Below are 27,601 nucleotides of genomic sequence, written 5' to 3'. Positions count from 1 at the left end.
ATAATGATAGCACTTTAGATTTTCCATATCCAAAACAAAGTATAGTAGAGAAGAATAGGATGAGGAGTTACACCAAAATAGTGGAATCGAATTGGAGGGTCTTTCACCTCCAAAATGGCTAAATGGAACTCCAATTGGAATTTGCAGTACAATATAATAATTTAAGTTACATGAGAAGTACATCTTACTCGTCGCTCATAAATACCCTTACAAAGGAAACTCCCAAGGATGCACAATAAGAACCGACACAGCAACACATACACCTACGGAAAAATAGAAGATGGGCCTAAAAATACATAAATCAATTGAGACCCCAAATAGAACTATTTTTATTTATTAATTTGAGACCCCATATTTATTAAATAAAGGTCCTTTTATTATATTTTTAAAATTTTGGGCTCGATCAATTAATTAATTTAATTAGGTTATTACATTAAAAATTTCGAGACATCACAAATCCTTGCCACCAAAGGATTGCTAGTCCTCAAGTCATACATCATCAAACCAATGCCATCTTCTCCAAGGTCCCAAACCAACCACACAGATGAGAGAAGTGAAATGGCATCAAACTATTGTCAAACTTTCGTTGCACCATTCTGATATAAACATTGCTATGAAACTTCAGTTGTGCTACATTGCTATATCCGTAGTCACTAGGATCCCATGAAAGCAAAACATAAATCACATTGACACTCTAATCCAAAGCCTTCATGCTATCATACTCAACATTACACAGGTAGATATGGTTGCTTCTATATGAAAGTCTTTCACATGAAGAAAATGTAGTTAGGCAAGACTCATGCCCAATTAGAGGGCAAGCACCAATATCACACAACTACCAACATCCACTTTTAGGGTCGGTATCTTTGCCAACTCATAGAAAACATGTTCTAGAACAAAGATTTTGTTTATGTGACTCCAAATCATTATCCACACTCTCTTGTAGGCTATCCTTAACACGACCTACACATTGCCACCTTTGAAATTCCACCTCAGCACTGGCAAATAGTTGATTACTAACTTCTTTCTAGTATTCTTGTAAATCTTGTCCCAAGATGGCTTCCCATTCTAGAACTCCATATGTTCGTACCAATAGGCTTCGTCACAAGATTGGATGTTGTCACTCAATATCAATGCAAGATTGTACGGATGAAAAACTATCCCATGTTGTTGGATGATAGTCTGTATGGTGTGAAAGAATTGACCATACGTATTGACAGGAGGGGCTGTATGGTAGTACAAATTTGACAATCATTGGGAATTATCATAATATCTTGGTCGTACGGTATAAGCAAGAAAATGTTCAGTGTGGGCACACAACTCAAGCAGAAAGCCACCTCTGAACATGGACACAACACACCTTTGGACATGACATACCTCCAAATGCAGCCATGAATGCGAACGTGGATAAGACATGCGGCCAAAAACATGGATACGAGCACAAACGCAAGAACACAAATGTGGTTGCAGAAGTGGAAATGGCCACAAGCACCAATACCAACACAAACACGAACGCAACTCAGACATGGGTGTGGATGCAGGGGCATATGTGGATACAAGCATGAGAACGAACATAGGCATGATATAGGTTTGGACACACACAAAGATGGATACAAACACAGGTATGGACACGGATATGGGCACAAACACAAACACAAGAAGCACAGGCATAACCACGAACATGAACACGAGCACGAACAAAAACATGAATGTGGACACAAGGCAAATGCGGAAACGAACACGAGCATAACCACCAACATGAACGTAAACACAAACAAGAACGCTATCACAAAAAGTCACAGACACGACTGCAGACATGACCATGGACATAGCCACATATATGGATACAGACGTTTGTTCGAGGGGAATGAATCCCAACTTAACTTCTTATTGTAGTGTTGGGAATAGCTAACATTATTTTATTGTAGGGATGAACAACCACAAAAAAACAATCCTCACTATCCTAGATAATCCATCTCATGCGATTGGAATGTGTGTCCTGATAACATTAATAGAGTTTCCAAATTTTAGTGTTGGTTAAAAAAGAATCATTCAACACTCCTTCATGATGAATGTGTAATGTCCCCTTTTTGACAGGCACCAGCTACTTATTTTATTTTAGCCTTTATTTTCCCCGGAGGCTAAAAAGGAAGAAATAAGGAAGAAAAGATATATTAAATTAATTACTTATAAGGTTACTAAACAATGAAATATTAAAAAGTAACTTTATATTTAATTGATTTAATATTAAAGTGACTAACATAATAAAATATCAAAAAGTCACTTAAAAGAATAAAAGTGTTGGATTCCTCTAGAAGCTTCTTGGAGTTGTTTGTAAAATCTTTATAAGAAGCCTTTGGGGGGTCATTTTACACATCTTGAGATTGCATATTCATCTATTGTGCTGAGAGCCTTAGTGCTTGCATACTTGCCTGAAGGTTTGAAGACTCTAAGGTGCCAATTTCGGTTGTGAGATATCAACCCTAGTTGGGAGCGGAGGAATTGGTATTCAGCCAATTCATTTGTGATTAATTGGGAGATAATATTTAGTGATTTTTGTCCAGCCCGTGCATCTAATTTTTGACATCAATTGGCAAGGAGAAAGGTTTCAATTTTCGCAGCGGATCCGAAAAAGTAAAATGAAAAAGTAGAGCTGAAAAACCAGGGCAGAAAAACAAATCCGAAAAAGCAGTCCGAAAAAGAAAATTCGAAAAAAGCAAAGCCAAAAAGCATGTCATCTCAGCTACTTATTCCAGGTTCTTTTGGTATTTACATTTGGCAATTGTAGATGGATACATTTGACAAGTAATATATGTCTTTTTGTTACCAAAGTATTCAGTCATTGTAAACATTGAATTATTGAAGGGAAATCAACTTAATTCAGCTATTCAGTTTGTATGCCAAATGTTTGTAAAAACGTCTCATTGCATAGTCATTCGTAGGATGCATGCCAAGTGTTTGTGAAAATACCTCTTGGCTGTAGGTGTGCATTTTACATCAGAATTTCATGTACTTGCATTTGGAAAATAATAAAAAGAAGTTGCATATCATTTTGATTTCCAATTAGTTATTTTGCAATCATTTGTATTTATCAATATCATTGACATTCAAAAATCATAGCAAAACAACAAACATCAGCAAACTGAGGCTGCAAGGGAAGTGCTTAACAAAATTCCTAACGTAGAAAAACAGGGATAAAAGTTAAAAAATTGTCAAGGCACTTTACAGTGGTATCAGAGCTAAAGTTCTTGCCATCCTATACGGGTTATGAGTGAAGAGTTTCCAAATGTTCCATTCATAAATCCTTTGGATAAATTCTATAACAGGGCAAGAAAGGGCTTAAGTCCTTTAGAACTCATGGAAGAAAGCAATACCCAACAAATGCTTAATGCTCTTGCAAGAGGGCAACGGGAGTTGAGAGATGAAATGGCAAGAGGAAGAAAAAAACTGTCACTTATCCTTGGACAGCAGGTAGATAACAAAAACAATGGAAATGATAGGAACCATAACAAGACTAATGAGCAGAATGGACACAATGGGGGTCAAGAAAACAATGACACAACTCAAAGCAGTGCTAGAACAGCAAGTAGAGCTACTCCTAGGCCTCTTATGCCTACATTTTTGAGAGAATAGGGTGCTGCAAATCACGACCAGCAAGTAAGAGAAGAGGGATATGGTGATTATTTGAGGGAGTACAACTCTCTAGGTGATGATTTCAAGCCTGGCATGTCACTAGTAGACTTTTGTGGTCTTAAATTGAGAAATAGACCAAGAAACAATTAACGGGGAGTGCAAAATCAAGACTTGCAGCGTAAGGTGGGAAAACTAACCTTACCATCATTTGATGGAAGTAACAAAGGTACAGCTAGAGTTTGAGTTCAGAAGCTCGACACATATTTGCAGCTCAATCCTATGTTGGAAATAGAGGCTATTCAATACACCACACTCCATTTGGAAGGTGAAGCACATGAATGGTGGTACCATGGACTTGTCACCTTGGGGCATGCCAACATTGCTTCATATTTGGAATTCACCCAGAAGCTCATTGACAGGTTTGATCGTAAGGATCCTGAACTCCACTTTAGGGAGTTAGCACAACTCAGGTAGACTAATTCAGTGGATGCTTACATCACAGAGTTCCAACGGTTGGCAATTATGGTGACAGATATTTCAGAACAGCGGTTGGTTATGCTCTTCATTGAGGGATTGACAAAGCCTCTTCGTGGTTGGGTTAAGGCCTTCAAACCAAATTCTCTCCAAGATGCTATCATAAAGACTAGAGACATGGAATATTCTACATCTAGCATTAGGGCTCCTAGCAAGTCTTTCACATCCCATAAGGATAAGGGGAAGAAGCCATTCTAGAAAAAAAGTAATAAGAACTTTGATGAAGCCTATAGACAGGAGTGTCGGCTTAAGGGGATTTGCTATCATTGCAAGGAGAAATGGTCTAGCGGACACCGCTGCCTAGGGAAAGGCAAGGCTCACTTAATTGAGGTGATATCAGATGATGAGAGCAGTTCTAAGGAAGAGGAACCTCAAAGGGAATACAATAACGGTTTAGATGGGGAAAATCATGATGAGATCATTGCTTCTATCTCCAGTACTCCTAAGTTCAACTCTTTCAAAGTCCGTGGGGTTCTAAAAGGTCATCAGATAGCAGTATTGATTGACAGTGGAGCTACTCATAACTTCATTGATGCATCATTGGTGAACAAGAAACAAATTCCTCTAGAGGATTTTGAGGGATTCAGTGTGATGGTGGCTGATGGGCGTAAGATAGCTTGTACTCAGTGGATTCCACAGTTGTCTATTATGATGGGCAACCACACAGTTACAGATGATTTCTATGTGGTTGATTTGGGTGATATCCATGCCATACTTGGGGTCCAATGGTTGCAATCATTAAGGAAGCACTCACAGAACTTCCAAACCATGGAACTCAAGTTTAGAGATGCTGATGGGCGTAGAGTGGTGCTTAGAGGTATGGAATCTAAAGCACCTAAGATTGTTTCAGCTAGACGTATGGAGAGTATTTTCAGGCATGATGACATAGTTTGGGCAGCAGAGTGTGTGCTCACTCCTAAGGAATCTACAGATTCAGGACAGCCAATCCACATTGACATCAAGGAGCTATTGGGTAAACATGACAAGGTTTTTGGTGAGATACCCCTAGGGAGGCCACCGAACAAAAGCTTCGAGCATACTATTGAGTTGGAAGAAGGGGCCAAGCCAGTGATTACTACCCCTTATCGCCATCCTAAGAAATTTAAGGATAAGATCGAGAAAGCAATCAAGGAATTGCTTGATATGGGACACATTCATCCTAGCTCTAGCCCTTTCACTTCTTCAGTGGTCCTAGTGAAGAAGAAAGATGGGACCATGAGAATGTGTATAGATTATCGAGCCCTCAATAAGAAAACAATCAAGAACAAGTACCCGATACCCAGGATCGATGAGTTATTGGATGAGTTACATGGGGCAGTATATTTTTCAAAGATTGATCTTCGATCGGGTTACCATCAGATTAGAGTGAGGGAACAAGATGTGCACAAGACTGCTTTCTGATGCCACTATGGGCACTATGAGTTCTTGGTGATGCCATTTGGATTAACTAACGCACCTGCCACATTCCAGTCTTGTATGAATCATATCTTCAACAAACAGTTGCGTAAGTTCCTCTTGGTATTCTTTGATGATTTGCTCATATACAATAAAACTTGGGAAGAACACTTGCAGCAGCTTGATGAGATCCTTACCATCATGGAGGAGCAGTCCTTGTACACTAAGGCTTTGAAATGTGAGTTCGACCTTAGAGAGATTCTTTATTTGGGACACGTGATCAGTGCAGAGGGTGTCCAAGTGCACCAAGAGAAATTACAGGCTATTCTAGATTGGCCCACACCAAGGTCACTCACAGAGCTATAGGGCTTCTTCGGACTGTGTAGTTACTACAAGCATTTTGTTAAGGGGTTCTCACAGTTGGGGGCACCTTTGATAGATTTGACCAAGAAGGGTGCATTTTGTTGGACAGAAAAGGCGCAGTGAGCTTTTGATAAGCTCAAGGAGGTGATGAGCAGTTGTCCAGTGTTGGCACTTCCTGATTTCACGCAGCCTTTCATTCTAGAGTGTGATGCTTCAGGGGAAGGTATTGGTGCAGTATTGATGCAGAATCGACACCCTATCGCCTTTGAGAGCCGTAAGTTGAGGGGAGCTGAGAGACTATACTCCATCTATGATAAGGAGATGCTCGCCATTATGCATGCCTTGGCGAAGTTCAGACAGTATCTAGTTGGGGAAAAATTTGTGGCGAGGACAGATCATAACAGTCTCAGATACTTCTTAGAGCAGAAGGACTTGAACGAGAAACAACGGAAGTGGGTTAGCAGGATACAGGCATATGATTTCGACATAGAGTATGTTAAGGGGAAGAAGAACATTGTTGCAAATGCCCTCTCCAGGAGGCCTTCAGCTTGCTCACTCTCTAAGATTTCAGCAAATTGGAAATCCATCTTACTGGTGGAGTACTCCAAGAATACATTTGCTTATGAGCTGATGGATGGATTGATTCAGGATAGTTGATGATGTGGTTTACTACAAGGATAGGATCTACCTGGTACCGGAATCAAAATTGAAGGAGAAAATACTACAATCTTGCCATGATACACCCCTAGCAGGCCATTAGGGCTACTTCAAAACTTATAGACAGATTAGAGAGGGGTTTTCATGGAAAGGCCTCAAGGATGATGTGTTGAAGCATGTGAATGAATGTGTGACTTGCCAGCAGAATAAGTCCGAGCATACACATCCAGCTGGGTTACTTCAGCCTTTGCCCATTCCTAAGTAGAAGTGGGAGAGCATTTCGATGGACTTCATCACAGACCTACCCAAGGTACAGGGGAGAGACAACATCTTTGTTGTGGTAGACCGGCTCACAAAATACGCACATTTCTTTGCTATTCCGACAGAGTACAGGGCTTCACAGGTGGCTGAGCTATTTTTCAGGGAGATCTTTAGATTGTATGGGCTACCTAAGAACATAGTCAGCGACAGGGATAGCAGGTTTATGAGTGCTTTTTGGCAGGAGCTGTTTAGACTGACAAGTACTGTGTTGACACCCAGTACCAATTCTCACCCTCAAACTGATGGGCAAACAGAAATTGTTAATAAGTGGGTTGAGGGGTACTTGGGTAATTATGTGGCAGGACAATAGCGGGCTTGGATCAAGTGGTTGCATTTAGGAGAGTATTGTTACAATACCACACACCATATGTCCATTTGAATGAGTCCTTTCGGAGCCTTGTACGGATATGATGCACCTTCATTCGTGGAGATGGCTTTTGGCGAGAGTAGGGCACCTAAAGCAAAAGATTGGATTCAGGAAGGCCAAGATATATCGAAGGCACTCAAGGATAATCTAGTAATGGCACAAAATCAGCAAAAGACTTATGCAGATAAACACAGGGTTGAGCGCAGCTTTAAGATTGGTGATATGGTATATCTATGATTGCAGCCCTATAGACAGTCCTCTCTTAAAAAGAGTGGAGCAGAGAAACTAAGACCAAGGTTCTACGGTCCATACAGGGTTACCAGGAGGATTGGGGAGGTAGCATATGAGTTAGAGTTGCCTGCGAGCAACAAGATTCATAATGTAGTTCATGTTTCATGCCTCAAGAAGGCATTAGGTCAGCAGGTTATCTCTTCCACAGATCTTCCACCACTTGATGAGGAGGGACATTTGGTCTTGGTGCCTGAAGAGATCATTGATGTCAGAGAGAGGAAATTGCAGAACGGAGTGATTAAGGAGTACTTGGTGAGATCGAAGGATTTGCCTGCAGAGGACGCCACATGGGAGAATGAGCAGATTTTACAGCACCCGAGTTTGCAATTGCTTGAGGACAAGCAGTTTCGGGAAGGGAGGACTGTAATGTCCCCTTTTTGACAGGCACCAGCTACTTATTTTATTTTAGCCTTTATTTTCTCCGGAGGCTAAAAAGGAAGAAATAAGGGGAAAAGATATATTAGATTTAATTACTTATAAGGTTACTAAACAATGAAATATTAAAAAGTAACTTTATATTTAATTGATTTAATATTAAAGTGACTAACATAATAAAATATCAAAAAGTTAACTTAAAAGAATAAAGTGTTGGATTCCTCTAGAAGCTTCTTGGAGTTGCTTATGAAATCTTTATAAGGAGCCTTTGGGGAGTCATTTTACACATCTTGAGATTGCATATTCATCTATTGTGCTGAGAGCCTTAGTGCTTGCATACTTGCCTGAGGTTTTGAAGACTCTAAGGTGCCAATTTCGATTGCGAGATATCAACCCTAGTTGGGAGTGGAGGAATTAGCATTCAGCCAATTCATTTGTGATTAATTGGGAGATAATATTCAGTGATTTTTGTCCAGTCTATGCATCTAATTTTTGACATCAGTTGGCAAGGAGAAAGGTTTCAGTTTTCGCAGCGGATCCGAAAAAGAAAAACGAAAAAGCAGAGCTGAAAAAGCAGTCCAAAAAAGTAGATCCGAAAAAGCAGTCCAAAAAAGCAAAGCCGAAAAAGCAGTCCAAAAAGCAGATCCGAAAAAGCAGTCCGAAAAAGCAAATTCGAAAAAAGCAAAGCCAAAAAGCATGTCATCTCAGCTACTTGTTCCAGGTTCTTTTGGTATTTACATTTGGCAATCGTAGATGGGTACATTTGACAAGTAATATATGTCTTTTTGTTACCAAAGTATTCAGTCATTGTAAACATTGAAGTATTAAAGGGAAATCAACTTAATTCAGCTGTTCAGTTTGTATGCCAAATGTTTGTAAAAACGTCTCATTGCATAGTCATTCATAGGATGCATGCCAAGTGTTTGTGAAAATACCTCTTGGCTGTAGGTGTGCATTTTACATTAGAATTTCATGTACTTGTGTAATAACCCCAACAGGTTATAACTCCTTCAAACACCAAAAATCTTTATACTTAAGTTGTTTGACATTTGGTCAAACACTTTGCAAGCAAGCTCTGATACCATTGTAATGACCCTCCTCAAATCTGCCCTAGAAAATGCTGATGAAAGCTCAAGGAATTTCATCAAACAATTCACATGCAAGGGACGTATGACTGATATAGTATTTCAGCTAGCTTCAAATGACTTTTTCTTCAATTTGCATCAATGAGAATCTTGTGCTAGAAGACTACAATGGACTACACAATGACCTAACATGAGTGTGCTACTAATTTTGACAATATTTCGTGCATATATATGATCTAAGCATGAGAAAGGTACACCTACAGCCAACTGACATTTTTACAAACAGTTGGTGTGCAAACTAACTAGCTAATAAATAATGATATTAAATTGCTTAAATGACACCAACAACTATTATCTTCTTAATTTGCAATGAAATTTCTAATACAAAGCTCATGAAATATGGCCAAGACTTTTGGCATTTACATGGATTACAAAATGATAATGCTGATATAATGCACACTTACAGCTGAAACTTATAACACCCTAAAAAACAATACTATTAAAGGAACCTGGTTGTAGATGGCTGTAATAATTTCCTTCAATGCTGCCCCTTCTACTTAGCTTTTCCGATTTTCTTTTTTGGCCTGCTTTTTTTTCGGTTCTGCTTTTCCGTACTCGCTTTTTCCGCTTACTTTTTCGGTTCCGCTTTTTTCGGACTGCTTTTTCGTACCTGCTTTTTCTGATTGCTACTATGTTGAATCTTAAGACCATATCTTTCAATGGCGTCAAGATTTCTAACTTGAAGGGATTTCGTCCTCCAAACTATTGAGACATAATCTCCAGCAAATTCCCCAATTTCTTTGATATTTCCAACCATGCTTAAAAGCTCTTCCATTTCTTTTATAGTGTTCTCACAAGAGCTCCATCCTTCGTTTTCTCAATGTGGGATAAAACATAACTCCCTTTATGTAACTTATGTCTCCAATGTGTTATAAAATAAAGGGGACTCTTTTAATTTAAATATTTTCCACAAACTATAGTCTATGCATTAATAAAGTTAAATATTTAAATTTAACTTTATAAAATAGCTTTATCAATGTAAAACAAATCTTATCAATGAGAAAGAAGTCTTCTTGCCGATTTTAAACAATTACCATCGACATACCGCTGCCACTGGATGTCCACCCATGCCCAAGATGACTTACTATAAATAGCAAGTATGCCCAAAGTTGCCTCAAAACCCCTTAGAAAGACCTGCAACTGAAACTATCTAGGCCAAATGGCCTCTAAGTCCCTTTAATGTCCTGGTTAGCCTACAGGACCATGGGGAAATAGGCTAACGACAACATCATGCTATGAATGCTAAAAAAGGGGACATTACAGTCCGCCCTTCCCAAAATTGCTTGTCCCCAAGCAATGGTCGAACAACCACCCAATCAATCCACTTGGATCCCAAATGTAGTCATGAACTATACTATTGTCAGTCAACATAGGCTCCTGCAACAACCTCTGAAAATTAATCAAGAGGAATCCATAATCAAATTGGCAAATACAACTCACCCGAACTCCAAAGTCAGGAACCCATGAGAAACAAGCTCTCGAAATATCAGAACCCAAGTAGAGTAGATAACCCAAACTGCCAACATAATAAATATCATCAACACATCCCACTAGCCTATACGGAATGTATAATCCAACTCTGCAATAATGGTGAACGCTCCCGAATGAAATTGTACCGAGTATGGAGAATCCACACACTGTACAACTCCTGCAGTCAACACAACTCTGCAAATCACCGGCCACTGTCTCATAACCATAACTCCCCTGCACCGCTGATGGTGAAAAGACATCACAAGATAAACAGCAAGAAATGGAACCCAAACCAAATTTGCCTGCCATCAACTCCTCAACACAAGGATCAAATGCTAACTGATGTACATACCCTGCAGTATAATACTGATAAAAAGAACCAACCTTAGTCAACAGCTCACCATGAACAAGTGATACAACCCACTGTGATTGATCACCAGTTAAGTCAGGAGATGTCATAGCCAAAGGCGTAGAATCAATAACAACAACTGTTGAAGCATCACTCCCAAACTCCTGCTCTAAGTCATGTATTATCAAGCTTTCAACTGCAGAACCCATCGCCATGTCATGCCCATCACAACTCTCATCCCGAGGCGTTAAACCGTCCCATAACTGATGACAAGCACTAGGAACCAAAGTACATCTCTGTATCATCATCTCATCAACATGGTCATCAAAGGTAAATTGATGAGCATACCTCACAGTGTAATGCCGATAGAATGCGCCAATCTTAGTCAGTGACTCCGACTGCAATCGATCATTAACCATGTTGGAACTGACTACTACCTCCGAAGACATCACCAAGGGAGTAGTATTACTAGCAGGAACCATGCCAACTGTCGGCTCACCAATATCACACATGATCTTTGATACAACATCTCTAGTCTCTGTGCCATCAGTACTAGAGGCCACCACCATGTTAGGCATACCACAACAATCTGCTACAACACCCAACTCAACAAATCTTGACTCTAGTGGGAACGAACCCGATATGCCAATGTTAGTATCAAGGATGGATGCATTCCCATCTCCACTGTCTTTGACAATCTCGACCATGGACATCCTCGGATCACCAGAAACCACAGCTTGTGATTGTATAGAATCTGATAAAGACTGCAGTCGCTCTAACTCCATGGTCACCTTAGCCAAATGAAATTGCGACTCCGCAAAAGCCAACTGTGTACTCTCAAGAATCTCAAAAGTCATCTCGAGCTGCTGAGTAAGCTCACTCACCTCATCTTCCTTGGCCAATAATGCTTCATATGCTGTACTCCCCCACTCCATAAGATAATCTCTGTCGGCTACCAACTGCATATAATTTTGTCTCAAAATCCGAATAGCCTCCCATAAAGAGTGGATCTCTGTCAAGGAAAGATAACTGCCTCCCTGCTCATCACTAGTAGGAGAACCCCATCCATAAACTGCTAACAACTGGCGAGCAGCACCAAAATGTTCGCACGCAATAGCAATGTCTCGCTTGCCAACTCTCAGCTGACTAGACACATGATTGTGCCGATTGGTCGAACTCCTATACTCTATTCCTGGTACACTATCCAAAGGAGCAACCTCAGAATAGCTATCATCTATAATACTCAGATCCTGGGACTCTCCTATAAACTCTGTCATCTCTGAGAAATCATCAACATGTGACCTAACTGTAAAAGGAAACTGAGTCCCTGCTATATGCGCTAACTCCCGAACTGAGCTCACCTCAAGACAAAGCTCGTCCACATGTCTCTCAGAATCCTGGAGAGCCAACTGAATACACACCAAGGAATTCCGAGTATCCTCCAGCTCATGAGAAAGCCAGTCAACCTCCTCCTCCTTCTTCAATGCATCTAAACAGATTCCTGCAAGATTAAGGAGATGATCGCGATCTAAAAGTAGGTGTATGTAACTTACCTTCATTCCCTCCATGCCTTCCTTGATCTGCTGTAAGTCATCACAAGAAGAACCTATTGTGACTCCTTTCTGTCTCTCCTGCAGTTGAATCATCCAAATGTGATTCTCAATCAATCCATATATCCTATCATGATGAGATAAAGCCATGACAATATTCTTGTCCCTTGTCTTCAGCTGGCGTGCCAAACCAAGTAAAGAGCTACTAGCCTCTATCTCATGTGAAGAAGCATCCAACTCTGCCTGATACTCACTTTTTGCAAAGTCCTGAATGCTCACTTTCTGATCAACTGTACTACCCTCAAACATGACAGTATCCTCAACTGCTGTAACTTCATCCAGCCCAATTGTACTGGAATCACTATCTGTGTCAATCATGCAATCCGGTGTGCCTATGATATCACCTTCTGATGCAACTGGCTCAACTTGCACAACATCTGAAACCCCTTCTGCCTATGAAGATGATGCAGATAAACCATTACCTGAAGATGTGTTGAAGTCTCCCTGTATCGAATCTGCATGTCTGTTAAACTCCTCATACAAGTTTCTGCCTGTCATAGGGAAGGTATGATCCTTAGGCCTATCAAAGCGTTCAATCAGTCTCTCTGAAAACTCCACATATGAGGTAATGTGTGCATGACCCATAGTGACCATATCATGATGCCACCACTTGTGTGCTAACCCATCCAGGTGAATTGCTGCATACTTAATAGCTTCTTTCTCAGGCATAGGGTTCATTTGAAGGTATGTGTCAAGCTTTTGAACCCAAGCTCTTGCTGTAGACTTCTCCGACCCATCATAATATGGTAACTGAAGTTTTCCTACTTTCTTCTGTAGCTCATAGCTCTGGTTCCTGTCATGTCCACATGGCATATGCTTCATCCGCACATCTATATACTCCCTAAAGGTAATTGCGGCAATAAAATCTGGACCTTCGGCTTCCCAATCTCTCCTCAGCTGGTCCTGTATATCAGTGATCTGGGGCTCTGGTATGGGCTGCTCTGGAGCTCTAGGAGGAAATGTGGGAATCATGGGCCTCGAGCTCACTGTCCTGGCTTGCTGGGGTGCATGACCGAAATTATTCCCAACTTGTTCACCTCCATTATGTGTCCCATCCTGATTATTCCCATTCTGATTGTTACCATTCTGATTATTACCATTCCAATTATTTCCTCCACCTACGTTAGCATTCAACCCCATTTGACGAGCCATCATTTGCATCATAAGCTCCAATCTTTGATTCTGTTCCTGTGCTCTCTGCTCTGCTGATCGCTGTCCCTGTGCTAAGGTGTCTAATAACTGTAAGAATCTTTCCTTTCCCTGATATGGACTGGCATTCATTTTGTCAAACATTTTTCTCTCTATCTGGCTGTTCCAAATTCCCTATAAGACCTCCACAGGATGGCAGGACTTATAGCTCTGATACCACTGTAATAGCCCCAATAGGCTATAACTTCTTCAAACACCAAAAATCTTTATACTTCAGTTGTTTGACATTTCGTCAAACACTTTGCAAGCAAGCTCTGATATCACTGTAATAACCCCAACATGTTATAACTCCTTCAAACACCAAAAATCTTTATACTTCAGTTGTTTGACATTTCGTCAAACACTTTGCAAACAAGCTCTGATACCACTGTAATGACCCTCTTCAAATCTGCCCTAAAAAATGTTGATGAAAGCTCAAGGAATTTCATCAAACAATTCACATGCAAGGGACGTATGACTGATATAGTATTTCAGCTAACTTCAAATGACTTTTTCTTCAATTTGCATCATTGAGAATCTTGTGCTAGAAGACTACAATGGACTACCAATGACCTAACATGAGTGTGCTACTAATTTTGACAATATTTAGTGCATATATATGATCTAAGCATGAGAAATGTACACCTACAGCCAACTGGCAATTTTACAAACAGTTGGTGTGCAAACTAACTAGCTAATAAATAATGATATTAAATTGCTTAAATGACACCAGCAACTATTATCTTCTTAATTTGCAATGAAATTTCTAATACAATGCTCATGAAATATGGCCAAGACTTTTGGCATTTACATGGATTACAAAATGATAATGCTGGTATAATGCACACTTACAGCTGAAACTTATAACACCCTAAAAAACAATACTATTAAAGGAACCTTTGCTTTTCCGATTTGCTTTTTTGGCCTGCTTTTTTTTCGGTTCTGCTTTTTCGGACTGCTTTTTTGTACCCGCTTTTTCCGCCTGCTTTTTCGGTTCCGCTTTTTTCGGAATGCTTTTTCGTACCTGCTTTTTCAGATTGCTACTATGTTGAATCTCAAGACCATATCTTTCAATGGCGTCAAGATTTCTAGCTTGAAGGGATTTCGTCCTCCAAACTATTGAGACATAATCTCCAGCAAATTCCCCAATTTCTTTGATATTTCCAACCATGCTTAAAAGAAGCTCTTCCATTTCTTTTATAGTATTCTCACCAGAGCTCCATCCTTCGTTTTCTCAATGTGGGATAAAACATAACTCCCTTTATGTAACTTATGTCTCCAATGTGTTATAAAATAAAAGGGGCTCTTTTAATTTAAATATTTTCCACAAACTATAGTCTATGCATTAATAAAGTTAAATATTTAAATTTAACTTTATAAAATAGCTTTATCAATGTAAAACAAATCTTATCAATGAGAAACAAATCTTCTTGCCGATTTTAAACAATTACCATCGACATACCGCTGCCACTGGATGTCCACCCATGCCCAAGATGACTTACTATAAATAGTAAGTATGCCCAAAGTTGCCTCAAAACCCCTTAGAAAGACCTGCAACTGAAACTATCTAGGCCAAATGGCCTCTAAGTCCCTTTAATGTCCTGGTTAGCCTATGGGACCATGGGGAAATAGGCTAACGACAACATCATGCTATGAATGCTAAAAAAGAGGACATTACAACTTGCATTTGGAAAATAATAATAAAAAGTTGCATATCACTTTGATTTCCAATTAGTTATTTTGCAATCATTTGTATTCATCAATATCATTGGCATTCAAAAATCATAGCAAAACAACAAACATCAACAAACTAAGGTTGCAAAGGATGTGTTTGACAAAATTCCTAAGGTAGAAAAATAGGGATAAAACTTAAAAAATTGTCAAGGCACTTTACAGAATGAAGGCCAACTGACTCAGTTCAAATAACTAGGAGGAAAGAATTGTTGAAGGCTCAAAAAACATTTATGGAAAGATTTATTCAATATGGGTTGAACACTAACTCTACTCAAGAACAACACTTCAATTTCTCACATTCAAGTTGTCTGTCATTAAGTATCACAAACTCAAAGTATAAGCATATGCTGGTTCAGGATGTTGCTCCTCCTCTATTAAAAGTAATGCTCTCCTAATCCTCATGACTCTGTGTTGAATGAGATGAAAACCCTGCATTATCTCATCTTAATGTTTTTTGTTCATTCTTCTATTTGTTGTAATGTATTGAAACAAAAAGTTTCAAACAAGATGGAGTTTGTCCCTTTTATGCTTCATTTTTGTGAATGATGTTGGGAGAGAATAATGATTGATATTCCTTCTTAAGCCTATTCAAGAACCCCTCAGAACTTCAAAGGCTTCTTGAACATTCTTGAGCATGAATATAAACCATTGGTGACAAGAAACAAGCTATACCAAATCAAGAATGGCATATTCATATGAATGACTCTTATCAACCTGCCATGTGATAATCTGAAACAAAAGGTTTCATGTGAGGTACTTATCCCTTTAATGCTTATATTCAATTGGTACTTCGCAGATCATTGGCTTATAATTCTAATTTGTTACATAATTTCTGAACTCTTGCTGATATTTCTTTTTTGTTCTATGGAAGTGAATGACATGACTGAAAAGTGGGACATGTATGCATGAGATGAGGTTTTTCAGCACTACTTAGATCCATTGGATCTAATTCATTTTCTCTATGTATGCAGGACACAAACAGGTGGACTTGGATGCATAGCTCAAAGCAGCAGACAGGACGATACAATAGGACAAGATGACACAACCAATCATTACCAACAATGATTGGTTCCCTTTGAAGCTCTACATATACATTATATTTTCCTTTCATGTTTTTTCCATTTGTATAGTATAGGAAATCGTAGCATAGTGAAGGCTACCCTCACAACCTTGTGTGGGAGATACATTTACATTCAACATATTTATTTCATTACCATCAATTTGTTTATTAGTTGTATAAACAATTGTACGTAACATTTGATGATTAATACAAAACATATATTGTCTTTAATTTCTGTATAGAATGAAAATGAAATCAGTGTTAGCTGAATGTATGTTGGTTTTCGAGGACCACTGCAAATGTACTAAGCAATACCGTAATGTTTCGGTATGTGTTTTCCAAATGACAAAAATCTCTTATTTATATTGTGGATGAGATATGTCAACCGACTGGATGGTTCCGGCGGTGTTTCTGTAGCCGACGGATTGACTGTTGTTGGTGTTTTGTATTTTGTAGCCGACGGGTAAATTGTTTGTAGCGGATGAAATGTTGTGGCCGACGGACTCCTTCGGGAAGGTTCGGCGATAGTATTTATATTTCGTCTGGGATCATTGTAAACCATCAATCATCTACTATTACTTATCTTATGAAGCATAATGTATGTCTGGCATATGCGAATATAATTCTGCTATTCTGTTCCATTGTCTGTATGCATTGATTTCTTTACCAGTACGGTAAACAAGATATGGATAGACATGTCCCTTCATGGGAAATGTCTATTCATTAATATTTAATTAATATAATAGTTTATTATTTAACTACACACATATAATATATATAACTTCAATTTAGTCATGAGTTTATCCAACTGATGCTAACAAATATTAACATTCCCTCTTAGCTAGGGAGGACAAACACAAAATAGATATTACATGATTGGTAATATTAGGAATGACAAATTTTAAGGATATCTTTCATCTAAAAATATCCACCATTTGATATCACATTTGATATCATGAGTATTGGCCTTCCAGAATATCAAATTATGATATTCAATAAGAAAATAAGATTTGATATCACATCTAATATCATGAGTATTGGTCTTCCAAAATATCGACATTTGATATTCACAAAGTACTCAAAATGTTTTGATATCACATCTAATATCATGAGTATTGGTCTCCCAAAATATCGACATTTGATATTCACCAAGTACTCAAAAGGTTTTGATACCACATCTGATATCATGAGTATTGGTCTCCCAGAATATCAACATTCGATATTCACCAAGTACTCTTTGAGTAATGGCCTTCCAGAATGTTGAGATGCAAGATTTTCACCAAGTATTGTGAGTAATGACCTTCCAGAACATCAAGTCACATGATAGTCACCAACTACTCTGTGTAATGGCCATCTAGAACATCAATTTGCATAACATTCACCATGTACTCAAAAAAAATGTTTATAAGGTATGTGCACACGAATTCTCATAATGCTTACCATATAAACATCCACCATGCAAACTATAATATATCATGGTCTACATAGACATCGTAATATATCTATCATAATAGGAAATTAAGTTATTGTAAGATTGACACCTTTCAATAACTTCTACAAATACAAGTGGCATCATTTGGAAGTTGTCACTTCCTCATGATGTACATAGGGGGTAGGCCCATTAAAATCACACAGTCACAAGGTATATTCAAGAATCACAATCCTCTTGAATCCTACAATTTATTGATTATTAGAGAATCCATCTCAACATGGTTTACTCCCTCTAAATCAATATGACTGAGATCATTGAAGGTTGACTGGATCATATTCTCTATCTACTCGCTCTCTTTCAAGGTTACCTCTAATGAAATGTCAGGCTCCCTCTGAATCTTAATCTCCCTCTTTCTGCAATAATATTCTCGGAGGAAAAGATCAAGGAAAACAATACTAATAATTCAAATAAGAATGTTAGTAGTTTAACTCGTGTTTGTTCCTAACAACATTAATATATTTCTCATGATTCACATTATAATTTTCAATTATATAAATTTATATATATATATATATATATATATATATATAGGTCATTCAAACATATGATATATATTCATTCATTCAGATATATATGTGTGTGTGTATATATATATATATATATATATTCAATAATAATGGTGAAGATATAATAATGAATTAGATTTTATATATATCTATATATATATGTGTGTGTGTGTGTGTGTGTATGTATAATCTTTTCATAATGTCAAACTAATTTGAAATAAGTATATGCATACCTCCTCTTATGCCACATATAATGTGGTCTTTATGCTTAGACCAAAAGGTGGTCGACATGTGTTACCACACGATCCTCGATTCTTCTCATTGGTCATACATCACTGCTATCGGTATTGATTGGTGTCCTTTATTTCTTATAGTCTCACAGACCAAGCCTCCTAAACTTTGAGTATACATTCAACTAAGTGCGTAAGAATATGTTGATTGGATTATACCCATGTGGACATGTACCCACGTGGACAAGGTATCTTTGAATCAAACCTTTTTTTATTCTTAAGTCACGTGATCATTATTTGGTTGACTTATCTCATAATTTGTTTAAGTAGCCATTATCACTTCCTTTAAATATTATAGCTTCTAGTGATCGTTTTTCATGATATGCATTGCTGAATTTTGAATGTTCTTAACTATCATTCTGATTATATCATGACCATTAACATCCATCATGATTGATGCCTCCATGATAACGGTTTCTATCATGATAATGGTTTCACTACTCTGTGAGGTGCTTATCCCATTGGTTTTCTCAAAATGTCACTCTGGCAACAATTTCAGCGGTCCCTCAATGCTCAAACAGATGCTCAAACTAGGAAACGACACGCGCAACAAATAACCAAACACCAACCGCTTATTATCATGCCAGCAATAGCGTTGGGACCTATAGAGGATAAATTCCCAGCTAGACAATTTATCTAGGCACGTTAGAGGATTTATTAGTGCCGCCTAGTATCTTAGGATTGTCATGCCACAACAAGAATTTTTGAACATCCAAATACCCAATCAAGTTGCCAAGATAATCGCCCCCTTGCAAAAGTTGTTGGCCATTAATGAAGTGAAAGGATTAACACCAAATACTTCCTCGATTAATTCTGCCTATGGTATTCCTCGTCTATATTCCCAGCGTGGATATAGATTGTTTCTCTTTTTATTTCTACTAGTAATTGTTGTTGCTATGAAGGTATTTCTACTTATTGGTGTGACATAAGTCCCTAACATAGATATTCTATCATGATTTCATTGGGAGCGTTGTTTTCAATTAGATTAGGGACAACTTATCAGTGATAATACAATTGAATCCATGGAGTTTGCATTGTTGTTGCTATTCCCAAAAGTTCGAACCTATTTTGATACCATGTTGGTTTTCGAGGACCGTTGAAAATGTACTAAGCACTACCATAATGTTTTGGTATATGCTTTCCAAATGACAGTAATCTCTTATTTATGTTGTGGATGAGATATGGATAGACATGTCCCTTCATACGACATGTCTATTCATTAATATTTAATTAATATGATAATTTAATATTTAACTACACATACACACACACACACACATATATCACACATATAATATATATGACTTCATTTTAGTCTCATGAGTTTATCCAAGTGAAGCTACCAAACATTAACACTGTATACATATAGGGATGTGTACCTAAGGTGGAATCTTTTGCAATGCTCAAACTAAATTTTAACATGCATGAAAATTTAGTAACAAGTACCTCTACATCTTCAAATGTTTCTAATTAAAGTCTAAGTTTGTAAAGCCAAATCATCCTGAAAAGAAAATCATTGGTATTAAAAACGATGGAATTCAAACAAGGAGAAAGGGTGTCAAAAACTATAATGAAGAAGCTTATTTGTCTTTAATTTCATAAATGGAACCTAAAATATATAAGGAAGTTAGTACTTACAAAATTTGGATCAGTGCAATGAAAGATGAACTAACACAAATTTAAAAGAATGAAACTTGGGAATTGGTTCCTCAACCAACACATAAAAATATAGTTGGTGCCAAATGGGTATTCAAAAGAAAACTTAATGAAGATGGAAAAATTATTAGAAATAAGGCTGGGCTTGTTTAAAAAGACTATGCTCAAAGGAGTAGATTTTGAGGAAACATTTGCTCTTGTAGCTAGATGAGAATCCATTCACATGTTCTTAGCATTTTAGGCATATAAAAATTTAAAAATCTGGCCAAATGTATGTGAAATCAGCATTTTTTAATGGATTCCTAGAAGAGGAAGTCTGTATGGAATAACCTAAGGAATTTGTGTGTACATGTAAAGAAGATTATATCTGCAAGCTCAAAAAGGCTTTATATGGTCTTAAACAGGGACCAAGGGCATGGTGACTTGATCAGCATCTCTTGCAGCAAGGTTCTCATAGAGGCAATGTGGTTAGTAATCTATATTTCAAGCTTGTTGAAGATCAGGTATTCATTGTGGTTGTTTAAGTCCAAGATATTATTTTTGGTGGCAATAATAATATATGTAAGGATTTTGCTAATCCGATGTAGTCAGCTTTTGAAATGTCTATGTTAGGAGAATTATCCTATTTCCTTGGTTTTCAAGTTTCTCAGTTGAACGAGGGTATTTTCTTCACAGACTAAATATACTAGGGAGATGCTTAAGAAATTTCTTTCAGGACACTTGTAAACATGTTAGTACTCCAATGATTACAAGGTATAAGTTAAGTAAAAGATGATGACTTTCCAATAACAAATCAAACATGCTGTCGGTAAAATCTATATTGTAGCCGATGGGTAGAATAGTATCCGAACGGGCATGTGACGGTTGAGTCACCCCTTCGGGAAGGTATATGTACACCATCCAAAATGGACTTTGGATCATCATACGGAGAATTGTAATCATAATCATTGTAATGAATCATATCGAATATTGTAGTATCTTCTGCATACATGTGAATAATAAAAGAAATACTTCTGTGTTACATGTTCTTGTCTATTGTCTAAATGCATTAATAAACCGTTTACCCTGTACAGTAAACAAAACACGATATAGATCTATGATTGGTAGTTTGCCTTATCTAACAGCTTCTAGACTTGACATTATGTAGGCAATATGTATGGTTGCTAGGTTTCGGGCCTCTCTAAAGATTTCTCATCTTAATGATGTTAAGCATATTTTCAAATACTTGCACGGCACAATTGATTATGGACTACAGTATCCTCGGAATGACAGGTTTAAACTTGTTGCTTATACTGATGCAGACTTTGTAGGTTGTTTGGATGAGAAAAAAAACACTAGTGGTGGAGCCTTCTTCTTGAGGGACAGGTTGTTAGCATGGTTGCGTAAAAAACAGGAATCAGTTACCTTATCCACAACAAAATCCAAATATTTTGCAGCAGTTGCATGTTGTACAAGCCCTCTGGATGAAGCGGACCCTCATGGATTTGAAGGTGAAGTTTAATGGTCATGTTCCTATTTATTGTCATAATGCCAGTGCAATTAATATTTCTATAACCCTATTCTTCATTCTCTCACTAAGCACATTTCCATTGAATATCATTTTCTAAAAGAAAGGGTTGTTGAGTGTGAAGTTTGTCTTGAGTATGTGCATATGAAACAGCTGTTGGCTGATATATTTACAAAGCCTCTTGCAGCAACATTTGAATGTCTTCCTGAAAGGCTTGGAGTTGTGGCTTGCCACACTAAATTCTTGCAGTAATGCATGAACTTAGGGGGAGTATTTATTGTTTTATTTTCTACACCCCATCCCCTTGTCATTGATGTCAAATGAGAAGAAATGATTGAAAGTATACGCAGTTTGCAGGTTCTGATTCATGGTATTGCAGAGGTGGTTTGGTTCAGGTTAGTTCAGATACATCTTCATGGTGCAGAGGCATTTTGATTTAGTATTGCAGCTTGTATTGTTGTGTTGACTTGCAGGTAGTCAGAGCTATGTATTTTGTCATCAATGATGGGGAGATTGTTGGTTCAAATGTCATTGATGTCAAAACAAAAGTTTGATAGTTCTTGAATTGTTTGATATATTATTGAGTTCATAAAAGTTGTGTATATAACCTCATCTGTATATAGAATTTATATAGTTCTCATTAAAATATGGATCTAAAGTTTTATGTTCGACTCATAATAAAATATCAGAAATGGAGGGTTTTACCATTTGGACTCATATACCAAAAGAGAGGGTATTTATGTTTGAATTCATACAATAAAACTTCAGTAAAAGAGGGAGGATTCTAAATTGAATAAAACATATTTTCAAAAGATTAATGTTACTTACGGAGAACAGTATACAGAAGAATTGGAGATTATTGTGCTGCAGTTGTGATCAGGAGTTATTGTGTTATTATGTGACCTTGCTGAAACATAGATAAATGAAACACCACAATTTTAATGATTATCGGGCCCGTTGGAATAGATGTATGGGTTTTGGAAAAATGCAAAGGTGTATCTAGTCTAATTAAGTCTTTTAAGTTTTTGTTTGTATCGGGCTACCAAGCTCTCAGACAGGTCCCGACAAGTTCTTCACATCAACAATCCACATCAAACTGTCTTCACTGTGATTGTTTAAGCATATGAAAGTGTGTTTTTTTATTTTAATTAGCGAACCATTTGCATACCTGGCAGTGGGAGTTAGAATCAACTCCAACTAATCGAACTCTATATAAGATGTATTCCTGTGTTCTTTTTGGAGTGAAGAAAACTGGTGATATGGTTTTTGAATATGAGAAGTTGTAAAGGCTGGGAAGGAACAAAGATTCACAGGAGTAAGAAGCCTTGCTTGTAATCTGTTTAGTAGTCATAGAAATTTATAAGATTATAATACTCAGTGTAGTCCTAAAATTGATGTGCATGCAGGCATTAAAGTTTGAAGGATATGATCAAATTTAAAATACTGTATAGCAACATTACTGGTAGGTTTTGGAGTTACAATTTGCTCTGAATCATTTATATCAGAAAATATTAATTCAGTAATGCTTGAGAATTCTTTGAGATTTAATCAAGAAAACTATCATACAGCTAGCATTATTTCAAGCAGAGTGTCAGTGTGCAGTTAGTACTTTCATGATTACTCGGTGATTTCATCAGAGATTGCAAGTTCATCAGTTATTCTTTGATTGCTGAGATATTGTAATTCAAATGATATTTCAAACTGTACTAAATTGTATCAAAAGAGAGATTGGGGTCATGGTTGAGCGGTGCTCAACTTGAAAGAGTTGTTGCTCTGAGTAGGGGTTGTTGCTCCTTAGGGTTGAATCCCTTAAAGGTGTGAATGTAATAAAAATTTGTGAGGCTGGATTAGGACAGCAGATCCTAGCAGCTATTGCCACCATGGTTTTCTCCCACATTTGTTCTCCACTTCACATTCTTGTGCATTGTTTCTTATGCTTAATTACTTGGTCGTTTTGATGTGTGTCTTATGTTTTAATTTGATGCGTAAGTGCAAACAAATAAATTGAAGTAATCATTTACAGTTGGGTTGAAATTTAAAATTGGTTTAAAGTTCATACAGTACTAAGTCACCCCCCACTTTTAGTAGCAAATCTGTGTTCTATATCCATTATGTGCTTTTTGAAAGATTTGTGCAGGTCAAAATTTTAAGCGTATCAGCTTGTGTGGGCCCACTCAGAAATAATATATTGGTGGCCAGCATAATAATGATTCCTTCTATTTTCATTAAGGATGAAGAATTGGTTTGCAATGCCCTAAATTGCTTTTGTACTATTGGCAAGGCATCTGGTTATGACATTCATGTCGTCGGCAGAAATTGTGTATCAGCCGATGGGTCCCTTCGGAAAGGTTTTTGTTATGTAGTGACATGTTGTATGTGGCCGACGGACTCTTTCGGAAAAGTTCTTATGAAAGTATTTATAACCCCTTCGGGAAGCATTGTAATCATCTTATCTTATCATTCAAGCATAATGTACTGGTTGGCATATGCGAATAATAATAAGAAGAGTTTTGTTGTTTGTGTTCGTGTTCATTATCTATGTGCAATTCTTAATTAACCTATGCGGTAAACATTTGGTGCCGTTGCTGGGGATTGAACCCGGGTCACCCACGTGACAGGTGGGAATACTCACCACTATACTACAATGAAAAAAAATATATATATATAAAAGGGAAAAAAAAAAAGTACCGTACGAATTTTGTCTGCTCACCGTACGGTTTCCACTTGGTTTTTGAGTTGTACGGTTTTTGAGATTTTGAGATGGTGTACAGTTTTGGAGGAAAAGTATGGTTTTGAGGATTGAAAAGTCTAAAGATGTACGGATTTCTCCTGTACGGATTTCTAGTAGGTGTACAGTTTTGCAGATTGTACGGCTTTCTCCTGTACGGATTTCCAGCAAGTGTACGGTTTTCTTTTTGGTGTACGGGTTTCAACATTTGAAGACAGTGTACGGTTTTCAGGAGCTGCATATTGTAAACTACCGTACGGTTTTTTAAATAGCCTGGGAATGTACGGATTTTTTTCACTGAGAGGATTTCACTACTCACCATACGGATTTTATGAAGACTTGGAGCATACGGATTTTTTAATTTTGTTTTTTAAAAAAAATCTTATTAACTAGGAGTCTCAGTACGGAATTTTTGGAGGGATTGGAAGTGTACAGATTTTTAGCTATTTTAACCATGCACCGTACAAACTTTATGGAAATTACCGTACGGTATCTTTGTACGGATTTTTGAGGAAAGCCATTCACACTGCGGATTGGAATTTGGAAGTAAAGACAGCATACAAAAATTACAATTTGGAATGCGAGGTAATTGTACGGCTTTTTCAAGCATATCATGTGTACGGATTTGGATTGCAAGATTACAAATTCTGAAGAGTGGGGTTTTGGCGTACGGCTTCTACTTGCTATTGCATTCAAACTTTGGATGAGGTTACAGGATATTGCATAAGGAAGGTGTCGATACAGTGGCAGGATGTATGGTGTAGCTGTACATTGGTAGCACAAAAGGGTGACAGGAGGTTTTCTAAAAAAAACAAAAAACGTCGACAAATCAAGAATGCTCAGAATGAGTAACGGAGGATACCAAAGGGAAGGGGAAGAACTAGCGATTGCCAAAAAGAGTGTAGAATCGGCAGAAAATGACAGAAATGGTGTATTCTGTGCAGTTTTGTGTGGATTCCAGAGTGCTCATTTGGTCTTGGCGGCGAGGGGCGCTACCCCTCGACCCCGCCTTGTACTGCGACATGGAGCGCACCTAGGGCACTGCCCCAGAACCCCGCGGGGGCGTTGCCCCCTAGACCCCCAGTCGTTGCAGATATCAGTCGTGGGAGTCTGACCAATTGAGAAGACTTAGAGTTGTTGCAAGCATGGAGTGTCTGAGGCACTGAGAGTAGGTGTTGGCCATGAGGCTATCTTGGTGGATGCGTAGAGAGCTCGGGAGGAGCTAATCATCCAGTTGGAGGCAGTGCAGCGACACTTGGTTCAGTGTACTTGGAATTGGAAGGCAGAAAGCGGCACAGGTGGCTATCAGGGTCAGATGTCAGATTGGCTAAGGTGACAGTGTTGAAGACCAGTTAGTCAGTCAATGTATTTTGGTTGTTGATTTGTCTCAGAGATTTTGTAATAGTCATCAGGAGACGAATTTTCTTTTTGGGGGGGATGATGTCGTCGGTAGAAATTGTGTATCAGCCAACGGGTCCCTTCAGGAAGGAAATTGTGTATCAGCCGACAGGTCCCTTCGGAAAGGAAATTGTATATCAGCCGACGGGTCCCTTCGGAAAGGTTTTTGTTATGTAGCGACATGTTGTATGTGGCCGACGGACTCCTTCGGTAAAGTTCTTCGGAAAGTATTTATAACCCCTTCGGGAAGCATTGTAATCATCTTATCTTATCATTCAAGCATAATGTACTGGTTGGCATATGCGAATAATAATAAGAAGAGTTCTACTGTTTGTGTTCGTGTTCATTATCTGTGTGCAATTCTTAATTAACCTATGCGGTAAACAATTCATGTTCCAGAAATAAACAAATATAAGACACCTTTACCACACTAATAAATTTAGTGGCGAAAATGCAACCATAGATGATTATCATGGGTTTGGGATGGGGATATCTGGTAGTTCTCTTATATTAACTAACTTAAGGTGAACCTAAAAACGAGATCCCTTGAGAAACATTACTTAAATGGAAAAAATCAAATTATGTATTATACATGCCTAAGACAAAAGTTATGATTCATTAATTAATCTCCCAAGAACTATACTAAAGCACTTGCCTTCTAAGAAATAATCAGATCGTCAATTGATAATTTGATTGCATTATATTTCAGCATCTTGCATTAAAATTATTTTTCAATTTCAACTTTCCCTTGTGTCTCATTATAACTCTTTAAGTTGAAAATCATTTCTAGTTTGTCAGTAAGGTGTAGCTTCAAAGAGAATGTTATTGAATTCATAAATGAGATTGAAAGAATCAACTGGACTTGGGCAAACCACCACACATGCAAATAAGGTAAAAATGACTACTCAAAGTTTTACAAAATAGCTTCCCTATTTTAGAATTACCTTCCTCCAAAGTTTCTTTGGTGCGGAAAACTGCTGCATTGTTCTGCATCACTCTCTGCATGTCCAGGCGTATATTGGAAGTGGGCAAGCTTCCATTTGCATTCCTTAATTTATCCAGCCAAGCAATTGTTTTTTCTCCAGCATTGTCTGGCAAAGGTTTCTGATTTTGGCCTGTTCTTTCATGCCAAAGATGTTTGAAAAATTAGTGTACTCTGGTTATGACAGCCCAAGATTCAAAGTACAAAATGGAAATAATAAATGGTAGCAAGCTTTGAGGCTGTCTCATAATCTAAAATAAACATCATAGTGGCATAAAATTCAAAACAATTTATCCACAGAAATTAGTTTTATCCATAGGTAGTGTAGCAATGTTTTCATACCACCGCCCCTTTGCAAATGGGGACACACTCTTTTTTTGCTTTAGCAGTAGGAGTGGTGGTCGTAGGTGCTTTTAGGTGGTGGTAATTTTCAAGTTTCCAAGTCCAAAAGTGAGTTTGAGCAATTTTTCCCTGCTAGATTGTCAAATCTCTCTCGGATGTGAGCAAAAGTTGGGCTAAGCTAGTCAAGGTATGGAGCTGAAACCAATTG

At 37.9% G+C, this 27,601-nt stretch overlaps 1 protein-coding gene across 3 annotated transcripts in view; it reads right to left on the bottom strand.

Annotated features, from left to right (window-relative positions):
• LOC149569227 (succinate dehydrogenase [ubiquinone] flavoprotein subunit, mitochondrial-like) overlaps nt 1–27,601 on the bottom strand; it is a 254,135-nt gene that overhangs the window by 103,402 nt on the left and 123,132 nt on the right. For 2 of the 3 annotated variants that reach the window (XR_016362732.1, XM_089821977.1), the window contains exon 12: nt 27,014–27,184. The exons of the other annotated variant lie outside the window; for it this stretch is intronic. Coding sequence is in view for 1 of the 2 variants with exons in the window: in XM_089821977.1 (XP_089678103.1) it covers nt 27,014–27,184 (171 nt within the window). In the remaining variant the exon portion in view is untranslated. The remainder of the gene's footprint in view (nt 1–27,013; nt 27,185–27,601) is intronic. 3 annotated transcript variants of the gene reach the window in all.

Source organism: Cupressus sempervirens, chromosome 3, assembly GCF_028749045.1.
Source record: "Cupressus sempervirens isolate cs-2001-9-10 chromosome 3, ASM2874904v1, whole genome shotgun sequence".
Taxonomy (NCBI): domain Eukaryota; kingdom Viridiplantae; phylum Streptophyta; class Pinopsida; order Cupressales; family Cupressaceae; genus Cupressus; species Cupressus sempervirens.
This window is presented reverse-complemented; position numbering and strand designations above follow the sequence as displayed.